This window comes from Spea bombifrons, chromosome 10 (genome assembly GCF_027358695.1).
Source record: "Spea bombifrons isolate aSpeBom1 chromosome 10, aSpeBom1.2.pri, whole genome shotgun sequence".
Taxonomy (NCBI): Eukaryota; Metazoa; Chordata; class Amphibia; order Anura; family Pelobatidae; genus Spea; species Spea bombifrons.
In genome coordinates, this window is record NC_071096.1 from 34347616 (window position 1) to 34372666 (window position 25051).

Consider the following 25051-nt stretch of genomic DNA (forward strand, 5'->3'; position numbering starts at 1 on the left):
GTGACGCAAGTAATATAAGTCTCTGAAATCATTTTATTGTACGGTTCACTCTGAGCGAAGTTGTAAAGTTGAATATTGGTACCGGTAACAGTCGTTAACTAACAGCTTGAATTCTACAACTTAAATAAGCAAAAACTATCAATCTAAAAGAACCCAGGATTATTCTGAATACTACATATGTGATTAAATGACTGAACTGCACATTTTAGTATTCAAAATGCTTATAAATATTTTGCTAACACTAACCATGCCAGGAGACGAGAGGCAACACCCTCTGGCGCTGAAGGGGTTTATCTCATGCCAGTGGGGAAGGTGCGTGGCCCTGCTCCTCCGGCTACTGCAGGGTTAAATCACACAGCACAACAAACTAAAATACACGACAGATAATTACAAGAAAAACACGACGTCTGTACAACCGAGATACATCCAGTTAATGTGTATCGAAGCTACGGGGTGAGACGTGATGCACAGCGTCCAACTCAAACCACCTATTTACAAGATTCACAAGTCGATAGTAAGCTTAATAGCCGAACGTGTTCTCGCCGCTGTACGCCACGTACAAGAAGCCATCTTCATCTTTTTCTTTCTCGTACAGTTGTCCCATAGTGAGGCTAGAAACAGAAACAAATCAAATCAAAAACCGGCTCGGCGTGAAATGTTATTATAGATCTTTTATGTGATAAAACCCAGCGCTGTGTCCTTTTTAAAGGTGAGGCGGTGGGTTTGTTCGAAAGGGGCATGGTTTGTGTCCCACCGGTTAGATTCGTACAACAACATCTCACCTAGATTGGGGTACAGTTTTGTCTACAAACAGGAAGATAGCTTTTTCTGATGGCAGCTGGATCCGTTTCCTGATTATCCACATGAACTGCGCTACGGTGATATCCGACGGAACCAGGTACTTCCGCTTGTCAATGTCCACAATCTGTGAACCTGACACTTTTTCCACGATCACCTAGAGAAATACACATAAGGCAGAGCTTTAATTATCCGTGACACGCAACAATATGCACATTTCTTCAAGCTTTGTGTTATACATCATCCAGTGACTAACTGCTCCCCGTGTTAATAGTCAGCGTGTGCACATTGTACACATACCAGATGTACTACTTTATTTTGCAATAGAGAAATTAATTGTCTTTTCTTTTTTTTAACACAAATAAATAGTTCCCAGCAGATTTCAAATTGTCAACACGCTGAGGTCAGTGGCGCAAACGGGAAACAATACACGTATTGTTAAATGTCGGGGGCTAAATATCATTGTGGTTTCTCATTACAGAATAAAAATGGGTTTTAGCCAGACCGGTATCTTGTACTTTACATATTCAGTTCTTCCATTCATCACTGGACACAAACCAAACACATTATTTAAAAGATAAAAAGTATGCATAGTTTACAGACATGAAGTGCACGTTGCTGTGCTTTCAGACATCAGAAACTGAAAGTGCATTTATGCCAGTAAAGCAAACGCTAGACTAGAGGCAGAACGCACAGAGTCCAGGCACCCAAACCTGAATAATTTATTGGTCGCTGGTATAAATAAGACAGAAATAATTTACCGGAACTCGGTCTGGATACTTGGCTCGGATCTTTGCCGACTCCACGCACCTGTGTTCTGAAAGCACAAAGCAGAACGTGTCACAGAGGGTCACATTGGGTGGAATATGAAATCAAACATATGCCGTGATATCAATCAACAATGTACCAATTTGATTAAACCGATGCCCGTTTAAGACGCTGTTAGGATGCGTTATTGCGATTACGGGTGTATAGCTATGGGTCGTGTTGGATTATTTAGCCACTGGTGACGCTTGATCTTGCCGCGCGGTTTTGTGAGTATGATGTATGGTTAATGTATGTCAGGTCATAGGACCGTTATGTCTCAGTGATGGCATTGGAGTAATTGGTTGTTATGTCTGAACGCTATATGTTCGGATTGAGTTATAAGCGTAGCATCCTACCCGCCAGCCTAGGTTTTGTGTATGGCATATGGCCATCCACAAAGTGACAAGCGAAGGTGGGGAGTGAGCTTTGGTAATATCACGGTACAGAGTGATGGTGAGAATGGCGAGCTATGGGCGAGAAATCTATGATAGGAAATTTAAAAAAGGGCAATAGAGGGTGGTGCTGGTAAAGAATGTATAGGGCATTTGGAACAATAGACTAAGAGAAACAAAGGTATGGGGGGGGTAAATTAACGGGAGAAGAGAGGCTCTGTACGGTGGGCAGGGAGAGTGGAGTCCCCATTTCAGAGGGCAGACATACAGTGTACAGGATGAGGTGGGGTATGGGTATGATAGGGTTAATGCAACAGGGGGTATGATGGTGGCATTGGGGTGTAGGGCCGGGGTAAATGTCACGGATGTAAACAAAGGGTAAGGCTCCTATAGCTGTGGGAAGGCCAGGGGCAGGTGTCAGGTAATGACAGTCCACGCGTGTAATTCAGCGTGGGGTGACACGATCACCCCCTATTCTCACCCAGCGAGTGGTCTTCCTTAAACATCCACTTCATGTTACCGGGAGCGGTGACAGGAGCGACAACAACAACAGGGCGGCTCTCCTTATGACGAAATTTCCGGGATGGGTGGCTTGGTTGGCACAGACCCCACCCACCATTTAAGGAGGGGGAATGGGGAACACCAGCTAGGGCTTAGTGGTGGACGGAGCATGCGCAGTAGCTTCTAGCTAGCTCTATGTATGTACGTGTAGGCTGTTTTTAAAAATGCCGTATAGAATATGTATATCTTAAATAAGAGCGAACTATTTAATTACTGAATGAACTGCTCTGTCCCCTCCACCTCCGGGGCTTCGTGTCTGCTGGAGACTCTTCTGTTTAGCACAGGAATGGGTGGGTTGGTGATAGTTGAGCTGCTGTGGGCTACAGCACCCATTATGCTCAGCCAGCCAAAGCCATGGCAGCATGCCAAGTCATTGCACAAAGCATACTGTCCTAGTCACCCATTTTAGAAGCGACAGTCCCTTCTTCCTCCCCTTATGTGACCCTCTTTGCTAGGAGATTGGAGTGAGTGAATGGCAGAGTAATGTGTTTATAAACAACAGATAATATGTTTACAAATAAAGTGTAAATAAAATACATTATCCTTCCTCAATGACTAAAATATATAAATAACTACCAGCCTTCTAGCCACGCCCCCTAAAAACAGGTGCCCCTCTTAGATGGGAAGGGCTGGGGCGGTGGGATTTGAGTGGGAAAGACGTGCAATAAAATGTAAAGTCGTATTTAATATTATTTGGCTGTCGGGGCTTTTGCTGTCTTCATAAAAGATTAATGACGTGTAAGTCGCGGATCACTGTTCGTTATATAGTTGTATTGTGTATAGCATTCTGCCCCATTGTTTAGCAGCCACAGATAGTTAATACAAAGTTGTTATATGTTCTGAATAGCCCAGCTTGGTCCTACTGGCCCGATGTGGCTTTTCGGAGGTCCCCACCCTGCATGTGAATTCCAAGGGCGTTTTATATTACATCACTGTTTTAATAGGCGTATAAAGTACATTACAGTGACAAGCTGCACTGTATTTAACTGTACCGTTCCTTTTCACGGGGAATGCGTTAAAGGTGCAGTTTCTTTCATGCAGTTTCCTACTGCTGGCTCGGTTGGCACATGCCCGGTGGGCCAGTGGCTCCAGCAGCAGTTCGGGTTGCGCAGTGGGATGCTGTATTATAATGTAATCTGCGCCGCCGGCCTTCTCTCACGCTGCTTAGCTGGCCCCAGCCCAGTCCTGCAATACTGTATATACAGGTATATGAATGAGACTAAGATCTTCCTGGGCCTAGTTCTTTACAGTAGCCAATGGAATGACCCGAGTGCTCTCCTACAGAACCCCTATAGATGATAATGGCCTCCATAAGGTTGGAGGGATTAAGACTTCTTTTTGCGATGCCTGGCAGTCCTGAGTTATGCACGTAGACTGGCCAGGGTGAGGGTACCGGGAAGGGCCGTTGGTGGCAAATCAGTACTGTGTACCGCGCTACACTTTCTGGAGAGTCGTGGATAGGAGTTTACACGGGTCGCCTACTCGTAGCTAGTCGTGTATTTATTGTACCCGGCAAACATTCTCTGCTCCTGGGAAAGAGGGGCATTTAGAAGGCATGGTGCCAGAGCGGTCTGTGATACCCTTCACTGCCCTGCAATGAACTGTCACCAACGGGTCGGGTATCGGTGCTGGGGCGGTGCTAAATAATTTACTTCCGGTCTGCTGGAAGAGGAAGTTCCGGATCCTAGCGTCCGTTGTCATGGTACCGTGGTTCTGGAGTTTGAGAGCGGAGTGCCACCCGGGCTTTCGTAACGCAAGTCACCGGATCCTGGCACTCTACTCCGTTTTGGCCGGCTAACGAAGGGCTTCGGGCGGGGGACATAGTGACTGAGGCTGTGGAGTGGGATGGTGGGTGCAGCTACCGGTGAACCTAGGAGAGAGGGGCAGAGAGATCCCAGGAGGGGTGCAAGGAGAGGGGGGCAGGGGCATCAAGATCTGGGGAGGCTTGTAAGGAGAAGGGAGCTGAGAGGAGACACAATTCAGAGGGCAGCTTTGTTATTAAAGGAGAGGGATGAGAGTTGGTGATCAATAGGCTCGCCCCGCACACATAACCATACTGATCCCCGGGCAATAACTAACCCCGCAACCAGGACAAACAAAACACAAACACCACAGAGATCTGTGCCCCTGCTGTATTTGGTTGATCATGGCTCTGTACGAGATATACTCGCACCCCGCGCTTATACAATACAGATCCAGGGTCTGCTCCAAAGCCACGCTCTTTCTGCTGCTGGTTCTGGGACTAACCTACATCCCTCCGTTGTTAGTCGCCTATAGAAGCCACGGTGAGATATTGTCCTTTTACTGAACAGTCTGAAAGGGCTCTAGCTGCTAAACTGTTCGTTAATATATTTTGCTTCATTGCAGGTTTCTGGTTAAAGCAAAGCACCTATGAAGAGCAGCCCAATGTCCGCTTCCGGTACGAGGCCCTACTGATTGCCATGAACGACCTCAGTGGGGGGTATGTGGCATGGAGCACGTTCCAGGAGTTTAACAGCTTGGTCGGAGACAGACTCAGATTGCCTCTGGTGTCGGTAAGCCAAAGAATACACTTTATAAATAATTGATCTAAATAAACACGGGATACGTGGGCTATCGTTAGGTGTATGGCTTAGTAAATATGTAATGTGCAAATTCTGTGTCTTTTAGGCCAGGGAAGAAGACAAGAACCAAGATGGCAAAATGGACCAACTGTATTTCAGATTGGAGCTACCTCTCCAGGCCACAGAGAATATTTACGGCGTGCAGCTTATTCTAACCTTCTCCTACCAGCTGTATGTAAGTGAGCAAACCAGTCGCCTAATCACAAGAACAAAACCGAGTTCTGTATCTATGATGATAAATGGCGATGATAGCAAAGAACGCAAGTGCCTGATTTGTTTTGTTGTTTTCCCATTACCGGTATATTGAATATTGGGAGGTTAAAGGAGCTCTGTTATGCCAACAGGCGTCCAAAATGTCACTATGATAGCAGCAGTATAAGAACATTGCAGTTGAACAAACTTTTATGACAGAGGGCAGGTATATGACATCATATCCCAGTGCCTTGCACAAATAGGATGAATGACATGGAGAAGAGATACTAGCAGAGCTCTTTCTGTAAGTTAGATACACAATGGATCATACATTTGTGGGCAAACCAGCTGCTGACAGCTCAGTAAAGTAGCTAGGAGTGTATATAATATATACCGATCTAGGCATGTGCCAGGGGTCATTTTGGCCTTGTGTTGAAAGATTATATCTTTATGACATAGGTAAACCTTTATTATTTATTTAAGAAATGGCAGTTTAAATATGAAGTTACTCCTATAATGCTAATTGGTAACTTTTGCCTTTCAGAGGATGTCAACGTTTGTAATGCAGAGCATGGTGCTGATTCAGCACTCCTCACCCATTCCTGGAGCGCAGCTTTATATCAATGGAGACCTGAGACTGCAGCAAAGAGAACCCCTCAAGCACCAGGGACTGGACACAAGATACAATGTAAGAGCTGTTTATTTTTTTTTTCAGGAATAGTAGGTGAAGTCACATATAATGAAAAACACGTCACAGCAAAAACCCATCAAATGTCATATCATGGCTTGGATCAAAAGGTTTTTGTTTTGTCATACTCTTTGACTCATTCATTAACCATTCTCCTTCTCCTACACGGCAGTTCACTGTGATTAACGGAACAAGCCCTTTCGCGAGTGCCTACGAGCTCACAAACATAATTGCCGTTTACCAGGAGAGAAACGGTAAGATTTACAGAGGCTTTTAGAGTTTGTCCTATTCAAAAGCTCATTCAACAAAAGTCATCTTTCCCATGATCATTTTTCTCTTGTTGCAGTTACTACCATCCTGAACAACCCTAGCCCAGCCTGGCTTGTAGGAAGAGCTGTGTCTGACCCGTTTGTAATTAACGCAATTATCCGATATCCAGTGGAATCGATTTCATATCCTTTTTTGACATTTAAGCATATGTTTCATTTCCATGTATTATCCTGTCCTGTACTTTGGGGTGCGTGATCTCGCTGTATAGCTGTGATGGGTGACTGCAGGGGCTGGGGGTGGTTACAAGAGCAAAATGCATGGAAGCTGCCCCCCTTTTAGTGACAGATGGAGCCCTTGATTGACAGCATCATGTTGATGAATACTACATCATAAGAACTCTTTAGTATTCAGTACCATGGGGCTGTTAATCTTCCATCTGTTTCCTGTCTGCTTTCTATTTCCTGTGATTTCCTGCAAACCCTTCTTGCCACGTGTGGAAGCTTTTCCTTATTTCCTGTGGAATATTCCTTAACGATCAGCACATATCTGCCGGGCTTCTGGGAGATGATAAAGTTTGCTTGGATCCAATATGTCAGCGTCCTGCTGATTTTCCTGTGGGTTTTTGAGAGGATTAAAATCTTCGTCTTCCAAAATCAAGTGTTGACCACCGTACCAGCCCAGATGCCGGCGTCGTTCAAAATTCACCAGAGCTGATCACCACGGGGTTGTTGCTACTATGCGTGAAAGCAGAAATCATCACATTTCACAGTATTTTAATAACAAGGGATGTACGTTGGATAAGGTATCGGTATTTCACTACAATCTGATGGTTACCTTTTTGAAATGCCCGTGTGATTGACGGTGAAACTGTCCCTCGCAAAATGAAATTTAATGGTAATGTTAAGTAATAGCTGGCTATACTTTGGTGTTCGGATATCTTCATTTCATCCACCAATTGAATCTGTCCCTGTAAGCCTGTGTGCTGATCACTTATCACCGTGACCAATCAGCTCACATCCTTCAGACAGTTTCAAGTTTTAAAGCAGGTGTCAGATATCAATTTCAACATGACTTTAAAATATTGGAGGTTATTTATAGAGCGCTAGTCTGGTGCAAACATTTGTAAACATTTAAAAGCAGGCTTATCACCATAGCAACCAGTGGAATTGCTATGTGGATAAGATCACTTTTCAGATCTGTAACCAATCCTGATTAACATTTTAAATGTGTATTTTAAAAACTAGATAATCTTCCTTTTTTTGTACACTGTGTAGCGACCGGGTATGGAGGGTACATATGTTTATGGCACATTACCCAGAATGCCCTGTGAGCCGCACGCCGGCCCCTCTCTTTGTTTTCTGACTAATAAGACTATATTGGTACCAGACCACTGGAATTGTTTTTTTTTTGTTGTTGTTGTTTTCATTGTTTGTTAAATATTTTCAGTATTGTAAATCATGTTTGAAATGTTTTGAATACAAATTTTGAATACATTTTGTAATAGTTTTCATAAGTAAACCAAAAGCACAATGTCAAACACGGTGTTGACTCCATTCTTGCAAAAAGAAAAAAAAATAAAGAGAAAAATGAAGGGCTAAGTTATCCCATTGAAAGTAACGAGCAGATCATTTGGTGTGGGGTATGCTCTGGTTTCGGCAGACTCGTCTGTCCTCAGTTCTCTGCGTTGATAATGGGGTGCTTTGATCGTTATGGTATATAACACGCATCGTTGAACAGAGTGCTGTATTGTCCGAGGACGTCCTTTCTTCTATAGAAGAAGACAATGCAGAGATACAGGTTTTATATGCCGCATAGTTTACGTTCTATTCAAATCAGGCCTGTGTTCTGTGTCTAAATAAACAAGAATTATACTATTCAAGTAAATGTTTGAAGCGAAACAAGTTTAACTAGAAAGCTGTATATAGTCTGTTTGTGTGTGTATATGTATATATGTATATATGTATATATATATATATATATATATATATATATATAAACCCACAATGTCACCCACGGGCCTTTCTTATGGAATGTTTCTGTTGGCGACTGGTTATAATGCATAGATCAAATTACCTCTGCTCTGTTTAATGAAAGAGAAAAGAGCTCCTAATACAAAGGAAAGTTGCATTCACGGGTTTAGCGGCTATTTGCCCTGCTCTGGAACATTGTGTCTCTCTGGGGGCGATGGAGTCCACAGGGCCACAAATTCACTCCTTAATTTCAAGTCCCAATTGGATAAAATGATACAACCTCAACCATCCAAGTGCCATCAAGCTGGCATGAAAGGGGTGCGTTCTACTAAGTCGTGTCTCAGAGCGGACAGCTGTGTTAACTGGGCACACACTTGGGTATTCCGGGGGGCCGCGGTCACGAGACTGCTGTCTCAAAGAACCGGTTTGACAGAAGGTGCGGCTGTGATCTGGGATTTTTCCAGTGCCCTAGGGGGGTCAAATTGGGTGAAATGCATTGAGAGGACCATAAATACCGCTAATGCGGTATCATGCGTTTTCATGCGGAAAAAGCACATGCAATGTCACACGGTATCCACTTTAAAAAGGGATTTCTACCTCCTGATCCTGAACTACACTATGGCTGACCAGGAGCCGAGATTCCGGGATACGCAGTGTCGCAATATACCATCGCTACGTAATTCACATATTCATGGTATGGAAAGAAGGGGAGAAAAACCTCAGATGCTTCTCACAAGCTGTTAATTGAAGTAATGAGTGGCTGCATAATGAGTTAGAGTGGGCGCCTATCAATTTAAGTGACCTCACAGGGATTTGAACCAGGGACCTTTTACACTTATACTCAAATTCACCCATTCGCAAAACATCACATACACCGAGACAGATGCTCTAATGAGATTAGAACCTGTAACTTTCCGCACGGCGAGTAACACACCTTACACGCGCGCCACACTTCCAATGAATGGATCTGCTCGTCCGTAATACAAATACTCAAATTCGCCCAATCTGAAAACATAATTTTACACAGAAGGCGCACTTGGATTAGAACCAGGAGTTATTCACATGTTGGGTAATACACCTAGCACTTGTGCTACCCTCACAACAGACAAAGCTGCTCGTCCGTAATACAAATACTCAAATTCGCTTGCTCTGAAAACATAATTCTACACACTAAGCAGTTAGACACACTAAGCAATAGGTAGTGCACCTTTTAGATTGTGTGCATTATGTTAGATGGTATAAGTATTGGTGCATCACACGCAGGCGTCATATGTTCATGGCGACGAAGAGCCTTCAATCATCCGATGGTGTAATGGTTAGGTTCCCTGCCTGCCATATGTTGCGGTCCCGGTTCGATTCCCTGTAGCTCTGTGGGGAGCATCCAGCCGTGCGGTGGTTTGAAGGTTCGGTGTGTTGTGTACTCGATGCTGTGGTCCCAGGCTGGTTTCGCTTGAAGGTTTGGTGTGTTGCCTACGAGATGATGTGCTGATGGCTCGCTTCTGTGTGGCTCGGTGCAGCTACTGACAATGTTTCTGTGCGTACAGTGGTCTTACCCTGAAAAAAAAAACGTGCGCTGCCGTATTATTATTATTTTTTTTAGCATTTATAGAAAAAAGCATAAAAGGTGTTGTGTACTACCGACTGGCTCTAACCCCCAATCATCCTGACCCGCACATACGCACTTTCACACACCACCGAACATACTCATACGTCTTACACACCGCACATACTCATACGTCTTACACACCGCACCGACCATACCGCACCGCAACCACTCGCCAGGCCTCACGGGGATTAGAACTAGAAACCAAACCGCTTGGTAAGTAAGTACACTTGACACCTGCGCCACCCTTGTGGCAGACTGAATTTGCTCGTCCGTAATACTTATACTCAAATTCACAGAGTCTAAAAACATAACATAAAGTCTCTAGTCTCAGGACTTCCTGGGACTCGAACCCGGAACTCACGGCACAGCGTGTGACACACGCATCACACGCGCCACCTTCGAGATGGAGAAGAGCTGCTCATCCCTAATACAAATACACAAATTCACCCACTGGAAAAACATAATGTTACAAATATCCAACCTTACACGCAGGCTGCACAGGGATTAGAACCAGGAGCCTCACGCATGGTGAGCGATACACCTAACACACGTGCCACGCACAAGGCTGGATGGCCGCCCTCGTCCCATCCACATATACTCAAATTTACCTACTCCAAAAAACATAAAATCATACGTTATACAGGAATCACAGAGATTAGAACCAGGGGCCAGGAGCACGGTGATAAACACAGCTAAGACATGCGCCACCAGTACCATGGGGCAAAAGGGCCTTGTCTGTTATACAAATACTCAGATTCACCGACTCTGAAAACATAACATTAGTTTATATACAGGATACATGGTGAATAGAACCTGCTTCCACTTGTATGGAGGGGGGGGGATAACGCACCAAACACCTAGACCACCATCTCAACTGGATCAGGAGGTTTGCCAGTTCCACAAATACTCTGATGTACCCGCTCTAAAAGATTAAGAAAAAGATCATACAACAGCGAAGCGGGTTTGAACCATAAACCAGTCGCAGTGCAGGCGATACACCTAACCGTTACGCCACACCATGACATGGCATCAGCCGCCCACCTGCTCTACATTTACTCATACGGACCCCCTCTAAAAACATAAGAAGAACATGCAGACGCGCTACACACGTAGATCCAGCTTTCATGGAGATTAGAACCAAAATACTTTTATATGGTTAGTAATGCATACGATGTCTGCCTGCTCCACATATAATCATATGCACCAAGTATAAAATGATACAAATACACAGATCCACTATAACAATAAACACAACCGCATCGCACGTTCAAACTATCATTCACAACACGAATAACGCACCCAACACGCGCACCACACGTGAGATGGAAGAAACGTGCTCGTCCGTAATACAAATACACAAATTCACTCACTCTGAAAACACGATTTTACACGGAGGAATCACTAAACAGAGACCTCACGGGGATCACAACCACCGAGCTTTCAAAAGGTGAGTAATACAACTAACACGTGCGCCACACTCAAGGGGGGAAGACAAGCTTGTCCATTCCACATACCCTCAAATTCACCCACTCCAAAAAACATAACAATGACTCAATCCACACGGATCACAGAGATTACAACCAGGAAACCCCAGTAAGGTGAGAAGATCGCCTAAGACATGCGCCAACCTCAAGGCAAAGATGACATGCTCATCTGTAATACAAATACTCACATTCAACATGTCTAAAAAACATAAGATTTACACACAGTCACCACGTCGATCAGAACCAGTAACTCCCCGCGTGGGGGATATCACACCTAACAGGTGCGCCGCCATTGCAACTGTGCTTCTGCTGCACACCTGCTGCACAAATAGTGTTTTGCACCCACCATTACACACTGGAATTAGAACCAGCAGCTCATCGCGTTACATGGAACACACCAAACCGCTACACCACCATACAGCTACACACCTGAGCCTGTGCCACATATACTCACTTAAACCAATGAGTGTGCGTGTCATTAAGTTTTAAGGCTAGGATGCCCAGCTCAGCTATGAGAAGTGGGGTGGCTTCTCAGCTCTGTACCTGTCGCGGTGCGTACCTGTGTAAGTCTACGCTGTTCCATTGGTTCGGTGGACGGTGTTATATACAGGCATATGAAGCCTGCCACCTCCTGACTCACGTGTGATTAATCGCGGATGGTGTTATATATAGGCATACGAAGCCTGCCACCTCCTGACTCACGTGTGATTAATCGTGGATGGTGTTATATATAGGCATATGAAGCCTGCCACCTCCTGACTCACTTGTGATTAATCGCAGATGGTGTTACATGCAGGAATTTGAAGCCTGCCACCTCCTGACTCACGTGTGATTAATCGTGGATGGTGTTATATATATAGGCATATGAAGCCCGCCACCGCCTGACTCACATATGATTAATCGCGGATGGTGTTACATACAGGCATATGAAGCCTGCCACCTCCTGACTCACGTGTGATTAATCGTGGATGGTGTTATATATAGACATATGAAGCCTGCCACCTCCTGACTCACGTGCGATTAATCATGGATGGTGTTATATACAGGCATATGAAGCCTGCCACCTCCTGACTCACGTGTGATTAATCGTGGATGGTGTTATATATAAGCATATGAAGCCTGCCACCTCCTGAATCACGTGTGATTAATCGTGGATGGTATTATATATAGGCATATGAAGCCTGCCACCTCCTGACTCACGTGTGATTAATTGTGGATGGTATTATATATAGGCATATGAAGCCTGCCACCTCCTGACTCACGTGTGATTAATCGTGGATGGTATTATATATAGGCATATGAAGCCTGCCACCTCCTGACTCACGTGTGATTAATTGTGGATGGTATTATATATAGGCATATGAAGCCTGCCACCTCCTGACTCACGTGTGATTAATTGTGGATGGTATTATATATAGGCATATGAAGCCTGCCACCTCCTGAATCACGTGTGATTAATCGTGGATGGTATTATATATAGGCATATGAAGCCTGCCACCTCCTGACTCACGTGTGATTAATTGTGGATGGTATTATATATAGGCATATGAAGCCTGCCACCTCCTGACTCACGTGTGATTAATCGCGTGCACTTTAATGTGTATGAAGGCTTGGGTCCCTTTAAGTTTACCTGCGATAAATGCAGAATCTTACCCAAACGCAGTAGCCCTTAGACTTGCGGTGAGCTCATTACCATGCAGAAAATGGGCTCAGCCGGTCAATGGTTTAATGTGCCTTCTACTTTGGTGAGGCTGCTTTGCACATTAAACTGTCCCGTTAAGGCATGAACAGAGGGATTTCATTCAGATAATAAATAGCAAATCCTTACAGCTTTTGAAATTTTATTTAATAAAAGAAAATCCCTGTACACTGGAGACCCCCCCCCACGCCCCGGACCATGGCTTCATGGCTAAGTAGAATGGACGAAATCAGGTTTATGGAAAAAATATCACTAAATATCACTAATTCAACAGATGTGAGATCTACTCTTGAACTTTCTTCCATTGGCTAGGCTGATTTACATAAGGAGTGTGGGTGTAGCGGTGGGTGCTTTGGAGGGGGTAAGAGGGGATTTGGTGTTTTTTGGGGGGCCCCTCCCTTCGATGGATCACTTTGATAGAAATGGTCTGTAATCTGTCTGGTTATTGTGCGCACCTTGGTGGCTTCCCTTCATTTATCTGCCTTTTATTCTCCAGTTCATCCATTTTTTTATTTTATTTTTATTGCTTAATTGTACATATAATTCCATACGAATTATGAATTATATATTATTATTATTATTACACTTTATTTATAAAGTGCCAGATTCCGCAGCATTATGGGGGCCTTGCCAAATGTCCAAATCTCAATAAAAACACACAAAAAAAACCCATCAACCCGCTGCTTCAGAGCCAGAGACCTCAAGACACGTATAAATCAGAACGACTTTTTCCAAATGAATTTCACCATAAATGTATACCGGACGGGGTTTTTTGGGACCTGAATTGTCTCGGTTACCAAATTCCCACAAACGGATGGCTTGCACAAGCTTAAAAAGCACTCGATCCGGAAAGGAACGACGCAACTGCCTACAGTATCATTATTCATTCATATAGCGCCTTCATATGCCACGGCGCTGTACAATGGGATATTTCAGGCCGGAGAATGAAAAATGTTCTGTACGTGGGAAAGATACATATTTACACAAGGATTTAAAATCGTTACATATTACATATGTGTGTGTGTGTATTTCTAAACACGCATACCTGCGGTCCAACCCTGTCTTTTGAGGACAGTCCTTTCTAAAGCAACGGAACTCGGTCACAGACAGGGTCACACTGGGCGTGCCGGGGTTAAGTTGTCTATCCTGGACCAGGCGCTTAAAGGACGAAGCGACTGGACTGAGACGCCCCATAAATTTAGGGGTTAAGTAAACGGGTACTTAATAGGCAGAAACAGATCGAGGATGGCAGAACCCCCCCGCTATACAATAAGTGGAGCTAAAATGCACTCATCTACTGCGGGGGTCCTGAAAGAGAGCCCCTCCACGTGTGAGACTGGCCCCCTTGTCTGTCGGTGGCAAGATGCCTTAATTTGCACCTGCTATTTACTGATAATATATCGTATATAATAATATACGTCTCACACCATTATAAAGACAGCCAAGAAGTACGTCCGCGAGCAGGTTACATACGGGTGAATCTCACGTGTTCATTGCGTGTAGATGTTTGGGGGATATTTATTGATTTTGGGACAGTCCCTTGAAAAGAATGCAGGGCGATTGCTCAATGTCCGCTGGTCTGTGAAGCTGGGATCAGGTTCAGCTGCATGCACAAAGGTGTAAATCGATACGGCTGAGGCGTGCTGGATTTGGGGCTCACGCCGCACCCTGGGTTAAAGCCGTATTAATGGTATTCACAGAATCCGAAGGAAGATGGAAGGAAGATCCATCACGTGTGTTAACCATTTAATGAACACTGGGGCAAAACATAAATCCACCCTGAAGGCAAAGGGGCAAAAAACAGGCTAATGGGCAAAAAACAGGCTAAGGGGATTAGGTTTCATATAAACACCGGTGTTGGTGGCTCTAAGGATAAGACAGGCAGCTATTTTCAACCTGCTGGATGTGAGATGATTCTAGAATGCTGATAATGCCCGAGGGGCAGAAATGGAATAGGAAAGGGGTAACTAAAGCAACCAATTCAATTGCCCCAGGGGCAATGGGCCATTACTTAAAAAACCAAGCAGTTTAATGAGGGGAGTTTGGGGGGAGACACAGAAATCATCAGTTTGCCCCCCAGCTGCCCCTGATAAATGCCCCCTGCTGTCTACAGACCCTGTAAGAGGGACCCAGGTGAGATTCACTTATACATCGCAGTGTAGTTTTAAGATCCCCGGGAATTCCAAGGGTTCGGATTAAATGGACAGAACCAGTTTGTGTCCGGCCCCCCTGGCCCTCCATGGGCACAGTTACAAGGGGCAGAGACAAGGTGTGTGGGGTAGAGTTACGGTGTGTGGGGTAGAGTAAAGGTGTGTGGGGTAGAGTGAAGGTGTGTGGGGTAGAGTGAAGGTGTGGGGGTAGAGTAAAGGTGTGTGGGGTAGAGTGAAGGTGTGTGGGGTAGAGTGAAGGTGTGTGGGGTAGAGTAAAGGTGTGTGTGGGGTAGAGTGAAGGTGTGTGGGGTAGAGTGAAGGTGTGTGTGGGGTAGAGTAAAGGTGTATGGGGGTAGAGTGAAGGTGTGTGGGGTAGAGTAAAGGTGTGTGGGGTAGAGTAAAGGTGTGTGGGGTAGAGTGAATGTGTATGGGGGTAGAGTGAAGGTGTGTGGGGTAGAGTAAAGGTGTGTGTGGGGTAGAGTGAAGGTGTGTGGGGGTAGAGTAAAGGTGTATGAGGGTAGAGTGAAGGTGTGTGGGGGTAGAGTAAAGGTGTGTGTGGGCTAGAATGAAGGTGTGTGGGGGTAGAGTAAAGGTGTATTGGGGTAGAGTGAAGGTGTGTGTGGGGTAGAGTAAAGGTGTGTGGGGTAGAGTGAAGGTGTGTGTGGGGTAGAGTGAAGGTGTGTGGGGGTAGAGTAAAGGTGTATGAGGGTAGAGTGAAGGTGTGTGGGGGTAGAGTAAAGGTGTGTGTGGGCTAGAATGAAGGTGTGTGGGGGTAGAGTAAAGGTGTATTGGGGTAGAGTGAAGGTGTGTGTGGGGTAGAGTAAAGGTGTGTGGGGTAGAGTGAAGGTGTGTGTGGGGGTAGAGTAAAGGTGTGTGTGGGGTAGAGTAAAGGTGTGTGTGGGGTAGGGGTACCATTCACCTGATGCTCCTTGTGCTCGTGTAAAGCGCTTTTTGTGAGACATCTACCTGCTGTCTCTGTCCTCTCACCCCAGTCCTTACTCTGCATGTCTGTCTCTCCCAGCCCGGCTGTCTCTTCTATCAGGTGAGTCACGTTGGTGGGGCATTTAACTGCCCCCACTCCAGGGACCCTCGCAGGGGGCGGGCAGCCCAAACAGCCCCCGCCTCCCTTCTCCCGAGACCCACGGCCACGTCTGAATGAGGCTCATTGTCCGGGGAGAGGAGAGCCGGGGAGGGGGCATCATTCCGGAGAGGAGAAGAGGACATCCCAAATACCCACAGGAGGTAAGACCTGGCCTGTTGTTTCTGGGGCAGGTAATTACCCCCCAGCGCCCGGGACACACGAGGTACTGCCACTCCTATCATGCTCATCCTGGGAGCTGCACTCCGGAGTGCCAGAGATCGCCAAACACTGCAGGGATTGTACTAACAGACCTGCTTCTAGAACGATCTGTATGGGGACCTTGGAGAGGGTTATGCTATAGATATAAAGTATCCCCCCTATAGATATAGGGGACCCCCCTGCCTGGCAGTTTAAATGGAATGGCAGATCTCACAGAAGCCCATATTACCCACCGGGGCAGCTTTGGCCACCTCCATGTAAAGCCTATACATTCAGCTATACAGACCCTATATAATGTATCCAGGGGGGGGGGGTTCCTATTCAATTTATATATATATTTGTTTTAATCATAAAATAGAGGAATTAGGGACTGAGTGACAGCACCGATTCACCACAGATCCCCATGAATAAAAATGAATCAGGAGACCGGCAGAGACGGCTTTAAAATCCGATAAAGTGATTATCATTGAGTGGCTATTTGCGGCGGTTGTTACGTTGAGTGCATCACATGCTTTTAATAAGTGAAAACTCATACTTTACACCCAAACTGTGTGTATGATGGGGGGGTCTATGGTTGCCCCCTGGTTGTTTTGGGGTCTCCATATCCAGAGGTGGGTACAGGGCACTCGAGTCTGCTTCAGTTTATGCTAAAAGTTGGCAAACTTCTTTCTTCAGCGATCATTACATCTAAAAAAGATGGCAAACTTCCCCAAACTGATGTTTCTGAACGGCGATCGGTCGGTTTTGTGGGATTAACACAGAATTAGGGTTGTCGTACTTTCAGTTACAGGAAAAACTGGTGGGAAATCCCAAAAGCTATTGAGTTATGCGATGTTTCTATTTACTAAACAGCAAGAGCATCATGCGCAGAGACTTTTTATGGAAAGACTTTGATGTTTCTTCCCGGTGGCCATGGCGCAGGACCACACAACGGATCCCTGCCCGGGGGCATTCCGTCCTATTGTTTGGTCTCTATAGCCAGTCAAAGAGACGCGCTGGACCAACGGGTGTAAAAGCCCCTCCAGGACTTACCTTCCCCGCTGCCCCCGGCTGCTCGGAAAACTGCCAAATACTGGACGCAATTTACAGATAATCCACAAAAGTCACATCAGCCAAGGTGACAGCGAAGGGACAGGCGAGCCCTGCAGCCTGCGTTTCATACAGTGATAGAAACTTCACGAAAGGGTTTTCTTACCACCTGCGTCCGCACTCGCTGCCCCATACGTGTGCCAACTTTCCCTGTGTTTTACCAGCTCCAACCGTGCTCCATGTATTGGTGGAAAGTCATCTACATTATTATTATTATTATTTTTATTATTATTATTTTTATTATTATTATTTTTTTATTATTGTTATTATTATTATTTTTTTTATTATGTTTTATTTTTATAGCGCCAAATATTTTCGCAGCGCTTCTTACATTTAAAGCATCTGGCAAAACTTAAGGCAGACTTAGGATGAACCGATACGTTAGGTAACGAGGTCCCGGCTCGCAAGTCTTGTGCTTGAATGTGTATCCTGCTTAGTGAATAAACCCCCGGACTTTCTATAGGAGCAGACGTCGCGCAGACTGTTTCCCAGCACTTTCATATCAGTTTCATATTAAAGGAACACACATGTCATTATTTTAAAGACATACGCTGTAGATAAAAGTCGAGCCCCCGCCAGCCGCCCCCCCCACCTCCAGAGAGTTTGTGAATGCGGTAGAAGTGAGCAGGCGGAGGGTGCGTGTAACGGTTACCCCTCGATCTCTTACCCGTTAAAGTGTAAAGGAGAATGCTTTCAGCATCATTAACCCCCAATCATTTTATCTAAACACCCCATAAAGCGTCTGGGGTATAAACTGTTTTATATGAGGGCACCGAGTAACCCCGTGACTGCCTTTGCAGCTACAATTATCCCGGACTAGATAAGGCTCGGGACAAATATCTTCCAAGCCTGCGTAAAGCCCCGCGTTGTGCGATGTAACTGTCTTGGAAATTGCCTTTTGTTCCAAAATGAAAAGAAAATGAAAGAGGGGCAAAATGCACGCGGTATCCACGATACTGTAACCGATTACCTGACATCTGTAACAATGCACGGTATGTACAACCAAACACTCTTAGCCTTAAAAGGCTCATCGCGGTATAATGTCAGTGAAACTGGCTCAAGGATGAAAGGGCAAAAATTCAGTTAAAATGCCCTCTACGGAGTAAGACTGATTACCAGTCTATTCCATTCAGCGGTGTATTTCACTCTGAAGCGGGCATTTTGCTGTTAATTTAGCTTTAAAAAGTAATTTACGCTATTACTGAGCTCTTCCGATGGCAGACTTTCCCTGTTACTCGCTTAGTTACCCAAGTCTGTCTTATGTGTTCTGTCCCTTTAATCGGACCCTTACCCAAGTCTGTCTTATGTGTTCAGTCCCTTTGACCGGACCCTTACCCAAGTCTGTCTTATGTGTTCAGTCCCTTTAACCGGACCCTTACCCAAGTCTGTCTTATGTGTTCAGTCCCTTTAACCGGACCCTTACCCAAGTCTTAAGTGTTCTGTTTAATCTGACTCTTCGAGGCTTAATGTTACAGTCACACGAATGACGTTAGGAGCGCGTTCACCAATTCACTGGTTCTGGCCGAGGATCGGTAATTTAATAATGTTTGGCCAGAAGCACAAGTTACAGCCGAGACGAGTCCTCCTCATTGTATGGAAAACCAAAAACCCCAAAAACTCTTTTGACGGCGCTCTTTTTTTTAACGGTTTCTCTTATAAACTGTTTATAGTGTTTGTTATATTCTCTGTAGAGTATAGTGTGATATTTTACTGAAAACACAGTTCTTAATACGGTCGACGGCTTAACCCTTTAGATTCTGGTGGAGAGAATGGCAGCAGCAGTGGGGGGGGGGCTTTGAAAGTGTTATGGGGTTGTTTATTTTGGACATTTTAAGTTTAATTTTGGGTAGGTTTTATATGAACATGTTACACGCTCACAAACATGTTAATAAGTAAGTCATGTTGTGTAAAAAGGGACACCATAGAGAAAAATGTGAGTGTAAATGTGGTGGGCACTCATGTTACAGGTAACACTCAAGCATGAAGCGTACGTCTTTTATGAGCATAAAGCTTTCTGCCCGCACGGTGTGACACAGTCTGAACAAACTGTAGGAATTATTTGTTTTAAATACATCGTTGCTCTGACGTATTGTTTTTTCCATGATTTTGTTATAATGTTTGCATTCTCCTCATTAACAATCTCATTATCACCCTCGCTCTCCCATCTCCTCCAAATTCTCACACTGGCTAAACTCATTCCCGACCGCTTTAAACTGCTGTGACCGGCACCTTATGGGTCATTCTCTTTAACCCCTGCACTGCTGCCCATGTCTCACTGAGATGCTTTGTGCTTAGCATTGCTATTGACTTGATAATGGGAAGTTAGTCCAATAAAAAGGTTATTTTTACACGTTGGAGAACTCTTTTTTTTTCCATTTTACATCACTGGAGCGGCATCCCAAGCTACATATAAATGTATATATTTATGCATCTATATATATACTGTACATCTCAAGATTAAGACTAATGTATCGGTTTGTCTTAGTCTGTCAATTCTCGTCTTGTCATACCCCTTCAATATATGTATTGTAAGAAGCGCTGCATAAATTGTATAAATAATAATAATAATAATAATAATAAAAATAATAATAATAAAAATAATAATATGCCATTCTAATTAAGCCTCCAGTTTGGAGCGTTATCCATTTATTTATTCATTTTTACAGCTATCTGCTGCCCTCTTGTGGTCATGTGAGGTCTCAACAGCTAGACATATTCTTACTGTCATATTCTTACTGTCATATTCTTACTGTCATATTCTTTCTTACTGTCATGAAGGCATCACCAGTAAAAGAAACTAAAAGCTCGGGGTTCTGGCAGTCTGCTCATATTTTATTTCAATAAATAAAAAAATGAGATGTGCCTTTAAACAAGTTATGCTCAATGTGCGCAGTTTTTCCCCTGGCCAATAATCACATTATATTTCTTTCTTTCTCCATAGGAAGGCAGAGTCCGGAAGACATGGCCAGGATACGGATGAACTGCTCCATGACTGCAGCGTTTCTGATCATTCAAACAATATTCCTGCTCTTGCTATACTCCAAACAGAACGCCGTTCTACCGAACGCGGAGGGAAAAGAAGGGAAGGTCCATATCCTCATACTGTCTTCCTGGAGGTCTGGCTCTTCTTTCGTTGGTCAGCTCTTCAGTCAGCATCCAGATGTCTTTTATTTGATGGAACCGGCTTGGCACGTCTGGGTGTCCATGTTTCAAAACAGCGCCCGTGTCCTCCACATGGCAGTGAGGGACTTGATCCGATCAGTCTTCCACTGTGACATGTCTGTGTTTGACGCTTACATGCAAAAAGAGAGGAACGTGTCGCACCTGTTTCAGTGGGCCGTCAGCCGGGCTTTGTGTTCGTCCCCCGTGTGCGACCTTTACGAACACGATGGGATTTCCAATGAGATGGCATGCAAAACACTTTGCGGAAAACAGCCGTTCGCTAAAGTGGAGGAAGCGTGCAACACGTACAGCCATGTCGTCGTCAAAGAAGTTCGGCTATTCGATGTGCAAGTACTGTATCCGCTCCTGACGGACCCATCGCTGAATCTGAAGATCATTCACCTGGTTCGGGACCCCCGAGCTGTCGTTAAATCTCGTGAACAGTCAGTGAAGGCTCTGGCCCGCGACAACGGCATTGTCCTCAACACCAATGGCACTAAAGTAGATGACGGCAAGTATGAAGTCATGCGGGAAATCTGCAGAAGCCACGTCCAAATCTACGAAACGGCCAGCTTCAAAGCACCAACCTTCCTCAAGGAGCGCTACATGCTGGTGCGCTACGAGGATGTGGTCCGCAACCCCTTAATCGAAATCAAAGAAATGTACAAATTTGCAAAACTCAAACTCACCAGCAAGCTGCAAAGTTGGATCTACAACATCACTCATGGTCGGGGTCCAGGGCACAAAAAGGAAGCGTTCAGGACCACGTCACGGGATGCAGTAAACGTGTCCCAAGCTTGGAGGACTTCCCTTACTTTCCAGAAGGTCAAGAAGATCCAGGATGTGTGTAAAGGAGCGATGGGGATGCTCGGGTACCAGCTGGTGGACACGGAGGCAGAGCAGAAGGACCTGTCTCATGATGTCGTGTTACCAAGGCGACAGTATCACTTCAGCTGGTCCTCATCTGAAGAACCCAACTGAAAAAAGACACTTTTGGGAACGTTTTATTTATTATTTGAAACTCTAATGGAAACATAATGTGGTTCCCACGTGGAAGGAAACCAGGAGGAGAACTTTAAGTTTTTCTCCATCTTGATGTAAATGCTTGTGGTTATATACTTGGTATTAGGTGTTTATGTTTTTCTCCATCTTGTGGTTATATACTTGGTATTAGGTGTTTACGTTTTTCTCCATCTTGTGGTTATATACTTGGTATTAGGTGTTTACGTTTTTCTCCATCTTGTGGTTATATACTTGGTATTAGGTGTTTACGTTTTTCTCCATCTTGTGGTTATATACTTGGTATTAGGTATTCACGTTTTTCTTCATCTTGTTATATACCTGGTACTAGGGGTTTACGACATAAAATGCCTCAAAGTTACGGACAGATATTGTGAAACAAATGCACCAAACACTCCAAACCGTTAAAGTACGGCCCACGATGCAGTTCTAAGTATCATCCATCAGTTGTTTCATTGTTTGCTTGGTCCTGTTGTTCTAACGTCACGTATAATCGCGTATTTGTTTGCGTGAAGCTGTTCTAAGTGGGAATCCGGTCATTTCTTGTAATCTTCTTTATATAATTTTTTTATACACATCTTGGCCAATCGCAGATTCCCGGAAATTGGTCCGTTTCTCAGGACCACACAAAGAAAAGGTGAATAAAAGTTATTACGATAACAAAGATCCGCAGATTAAATGTTTAAATTACATAGTAAAAGCCCCCCCCCCCAAATAATAGCGATTCAGGAATACTTGGTGCTTGCCGTTGACATACAAAATAAAGCTAATTAAAATAATATTTCTGGACGCCGGACCACCCCAGGAAAGAGATTTAATGGGGGGGTCCCATTTTTACTCCATGGATGGGCTAAACGGTTACAGGCGCTGTATTGCCATACGTTGAGATGTAAAGAAGACTGAGAAGTTCCGCCTGGCGCTCTTTACCCGCCGCGATGCTTTTATTCAGCGATTTGCTTTGTAATTTGTTGTTTGTTACATTAATTGCAGTTAAATCAAAAGGAAGGGATTATTAACGAAACCAACGACTGCTTACTGAATGTCCCCTGGAATAAAAATGACACATGATAAAAATGTCATTCTTTCAGTCATTTGTCTGAAAATCCTGCAGGTTCTGTTGTATTACATCATCGATCTAAGACGTTCCGTCATGCTTCTCTATGGCATACGGCCCTCGCCGTCCATAAGGGGGGCAATCCCGATGTAAACGATGCGGCGTTGGTAATATTTGCATTTCGCTGCATTATATACCACATAGGGTATTATATTTTTTTTTTTTTCATTAGCATTAAAAATTGAATAAAACACTTTTTATTAAAATCAGATTCCGAAGAAAACCTCTCATCAGTTGAATAATGTGATTTGTTGGCGCGATGTGCGGGCCGGAGCGGGGTATTATAGAAAGCAAAACGAGAGAAGAAAGAAAAGTCACGGTAAATAAGAAAAACTGCTACGCTAATTGCATGTTTCCTGCTTGTTTACACAACGGGGAGCTTTATGGCTGCTCGGTAAACACAGATGCTGCTGTAACAGAATGCAGGTGGCTGTCTTGAAGGAACGGTCCATCCCCGAAATGTTTTTTCCCAACCCCCAACCACATTGTTCTGCTTAATTTGTATATTTTTATTATTTGTAACGTAGGACGCTCAGCTTCTCATAATGGCGCCTGCAGCAAGATGCGTGTGTAGCTGTATATATATCTATCTATCTATCTATCTATCTATCTATCTATCTATCTATCTATCTTTATATATATATATATATAGAGAGAGAGAGAGAGAGAGAGAGAGAGAGAGATGTATATTTAGCCCTAATGTATACAAATTGGAAAACAAATTTGACTTCTTGGGATAAATAATCCAGTTCCGGACGATATACTTTCGCACCCGAAGCAGCCAGCGCGTGGAAGTGTTGCTCTGCCGGAAGCTGTGACATTTTACATAGAGAAGCATCCATTGCTTTGGTAATAAAGCGTGTATCCGCATCCAGCGCACAGATCCGTGTGTTTATCCACATAATAATACTCATAATAATACACATAATAACGGCGACGTCTAGTAAAGCTACATAATACAGAGCTGTTTAGGATAAGGGGTGAAAGGTCTGTCCTAACGCTCCTCTGATACACTTTGGGTGGACTAAGATTCTATACCTTCCATGTTTTCTTCTTTCCTATCATTATCTACCCTGTTAGAAACCATTAAATATGTCACATATTCCACGGGTATGAGATATATAGGATGCGTGCTATAAAGATTATCATATAATAGACTGCAACTCACTCAAAACAGCCGCACGGCCCCCACGAGCAATCATGTTACCAAAAGCTTTATATTCTGCTTTTCCTCATACTGTGGAGGCGTGAATTTATAGATTTATCTCATACCCACCATTTGATGGAAGAAAACACAATATATAGGCATTTTTTAAACTTCTTTGATGGTTAATGACATGTTAATATATGGCGACGGACCCTTTAACCTCCATTATAAGCTACACATTGCTGATATAAGACAAATGATCTGTAGACCGGCTGGGTTTGTATAAAAGGGTGAAATAAATCCTAATTACCCCCCTGAAACAGCAGCTCTCCAGGGGAAAAAAGAAATCTATAAGCGATTTTCTTCCTAGGTACTCAAAATCAATAGGTTTAATAGATGGTGAAGGGGGGGGTTACATTACCCACTCTACACATTATTATACTGTATTTAAATTAAAAATATACGTAAAAATGATTCAGAAAAAAAAAGATTTTGGAATCCTTCCTATACTTTTCTTTTTTTTTTTAATGTACGTCTGCATTATATTCACAGAATCATCCCATAGTCATTACATACGGAACGTCGTGGGTAATATTGTGATATTCTAACAGACAAGGCCGGGGAAACGTCTGTCTATAGAGCCATATCTCTCTATACATAAACACGCGGTTATTACAAACCATGTAAATGGCTACTGATAAATTATCTTGCAGAAGTAGTGATGTTTCGAAGTTCCTTGTGTCGCCATGGAAACAGAGTAATCACACAACCTCTTCTTCCTTGGAGGACCCAAGGGGTGATGCTTTCTGCATACATTACGTTTCTATTGTTTTATATAGCGCCATCATATTCCGCAGGGTTGTATAGTGCATAAACATGACTTAGGACTTGGCAAATAACAAAACAATTTGACAAAAGGAAAAAGACGATTATGAGCACGTTATTCAGAATGAAAGTGAAAGGAGTGGAAGTGGGGAGTGAAAGGAGTGAAGGAAACAA

General features: G+C 44.1%; 3 protein-coding genes across 3 annotated transcripts; 2 read left to right on the forward strand and 1 right to left on the reverse strand.

The window, feature by feature from the left end:
• Nucleotides 1-15: 15 nt before the first annotated feature.
• Nucleotides 16-2598, reverse strand: GABARAPL2 (GABA type A receptor associated protein like 2). The gene is made up of 4 exons (XM_053449380.1): nucleotides 2479-2598; nucleotides 1560-1615; nucleotides 783-955; nucleotides 16-611 (listed from the first exon to the last, which is right to left on the reverse strand). The coding sequence occupies exons 1-4, from the start codon at nucleotides 2510-2512 to the stop codon at nucleotides 521-523; spliced, it is 354 nt and encodes a 117-aa protein (XP_053305355.1). The 5' UTR covers nucleotides 2513-2598; the 3' UTR covers nucleotides 16-520.
• A 2106-nt stretch (nucleotides 2599-4704) lies between these two features.
• TMEM231 (transmembrane protein 231) lies at nucleotides 4705-7219 on the forward strand. Its single transcript, XM_053449378.1, has 7 exons — nucleotides 4705-4843; nucleotides 4926-5092; nucleotides 5208-5336; nucleotides 5898-6041; nucleotides 6214-6295; nucleotides 6388-6492; nucleotides 6853-7219. Exons 1-7 carry the CDS (start codon nucleotides 4705-4707, stop codon nucleotides 7023-7025), a joined length of 939 nt encoding a protein of 312 aa, XP_053305353.1. The 3' UTR covers nucleotides 7026-7219.
• A 9190-nt stretch (nucleotides 7220-16409) lies between these two features.
• LOC128467693 (carbohydrate sulfotransferase 5-like) lies at nucleotides 16410-21796 on the forward strand. Its single transcript, XM_053449375.1, has 2 exons — nucleotides 16410-16462; nucleotides 20551-21796. The coding sequence occupies exon 2, from the start codon at nucleotides 20571-20573 to the stop codon at nucleotides 21750-21752; it is 1182 nt and encodes a 393-aa protein (XP_053305350.1). The 5' UTR covers nucleotides 16410-16462; nucleotides 20551-20570; the 3' UTR covers nucleotides 21753-21796.
• Nucleotides 21797-25051: the final 3255 nt, after the last annotated feature.

Coding starts and splice junctions, on each gene's coding strand:
- GABARAPL2 (XM_053449380.1), bottom strand. CDS start 2,512: ATGAAGTGGATGTTTAAGGAAGACCACTCGCTGG. Junction 1,616..2,478: donor TAAGGAAGACCACTCGCTGG/GTGAGAATAGGG, acceptor TTGTGCTTTCAG/AACACAGGTGCGTGGAGTCG. Junction 612..782: donor AAAACTGTACCCCAATCTAG/GTGAGATGTTGT, acceptor TTCTGTTTCTAG/CCTCACTATGGGACAACTGT.
- TMEM231 (XM_053449378.1), top strand. CDS start 4,705: ATGGCTCTGTACGAGATATACTCGCACCCCGCGCTTATACAATACAGA. Junction 5,337..5,897: donor CCTTCTCCTACCAGCTGTAT/GTAAGTGAGCAA, acceptor TTTGCCTTTCAG/AGGATGTCAACGTTTGTAAT. Junction 6,493..6,852: donor ATATCCAGTGGAATCGATTT/CATATCCTTTTT, acceptor TAACGATCAGCA/CATATCTGCCGGGCTTCTGG.
- LOC128467693 (XM_053449375.1), top strand. CDS start 20,571: ATGGCCAGGATACGGATGAACTGCTCCATGACTGCAGCGTTTCTGATC.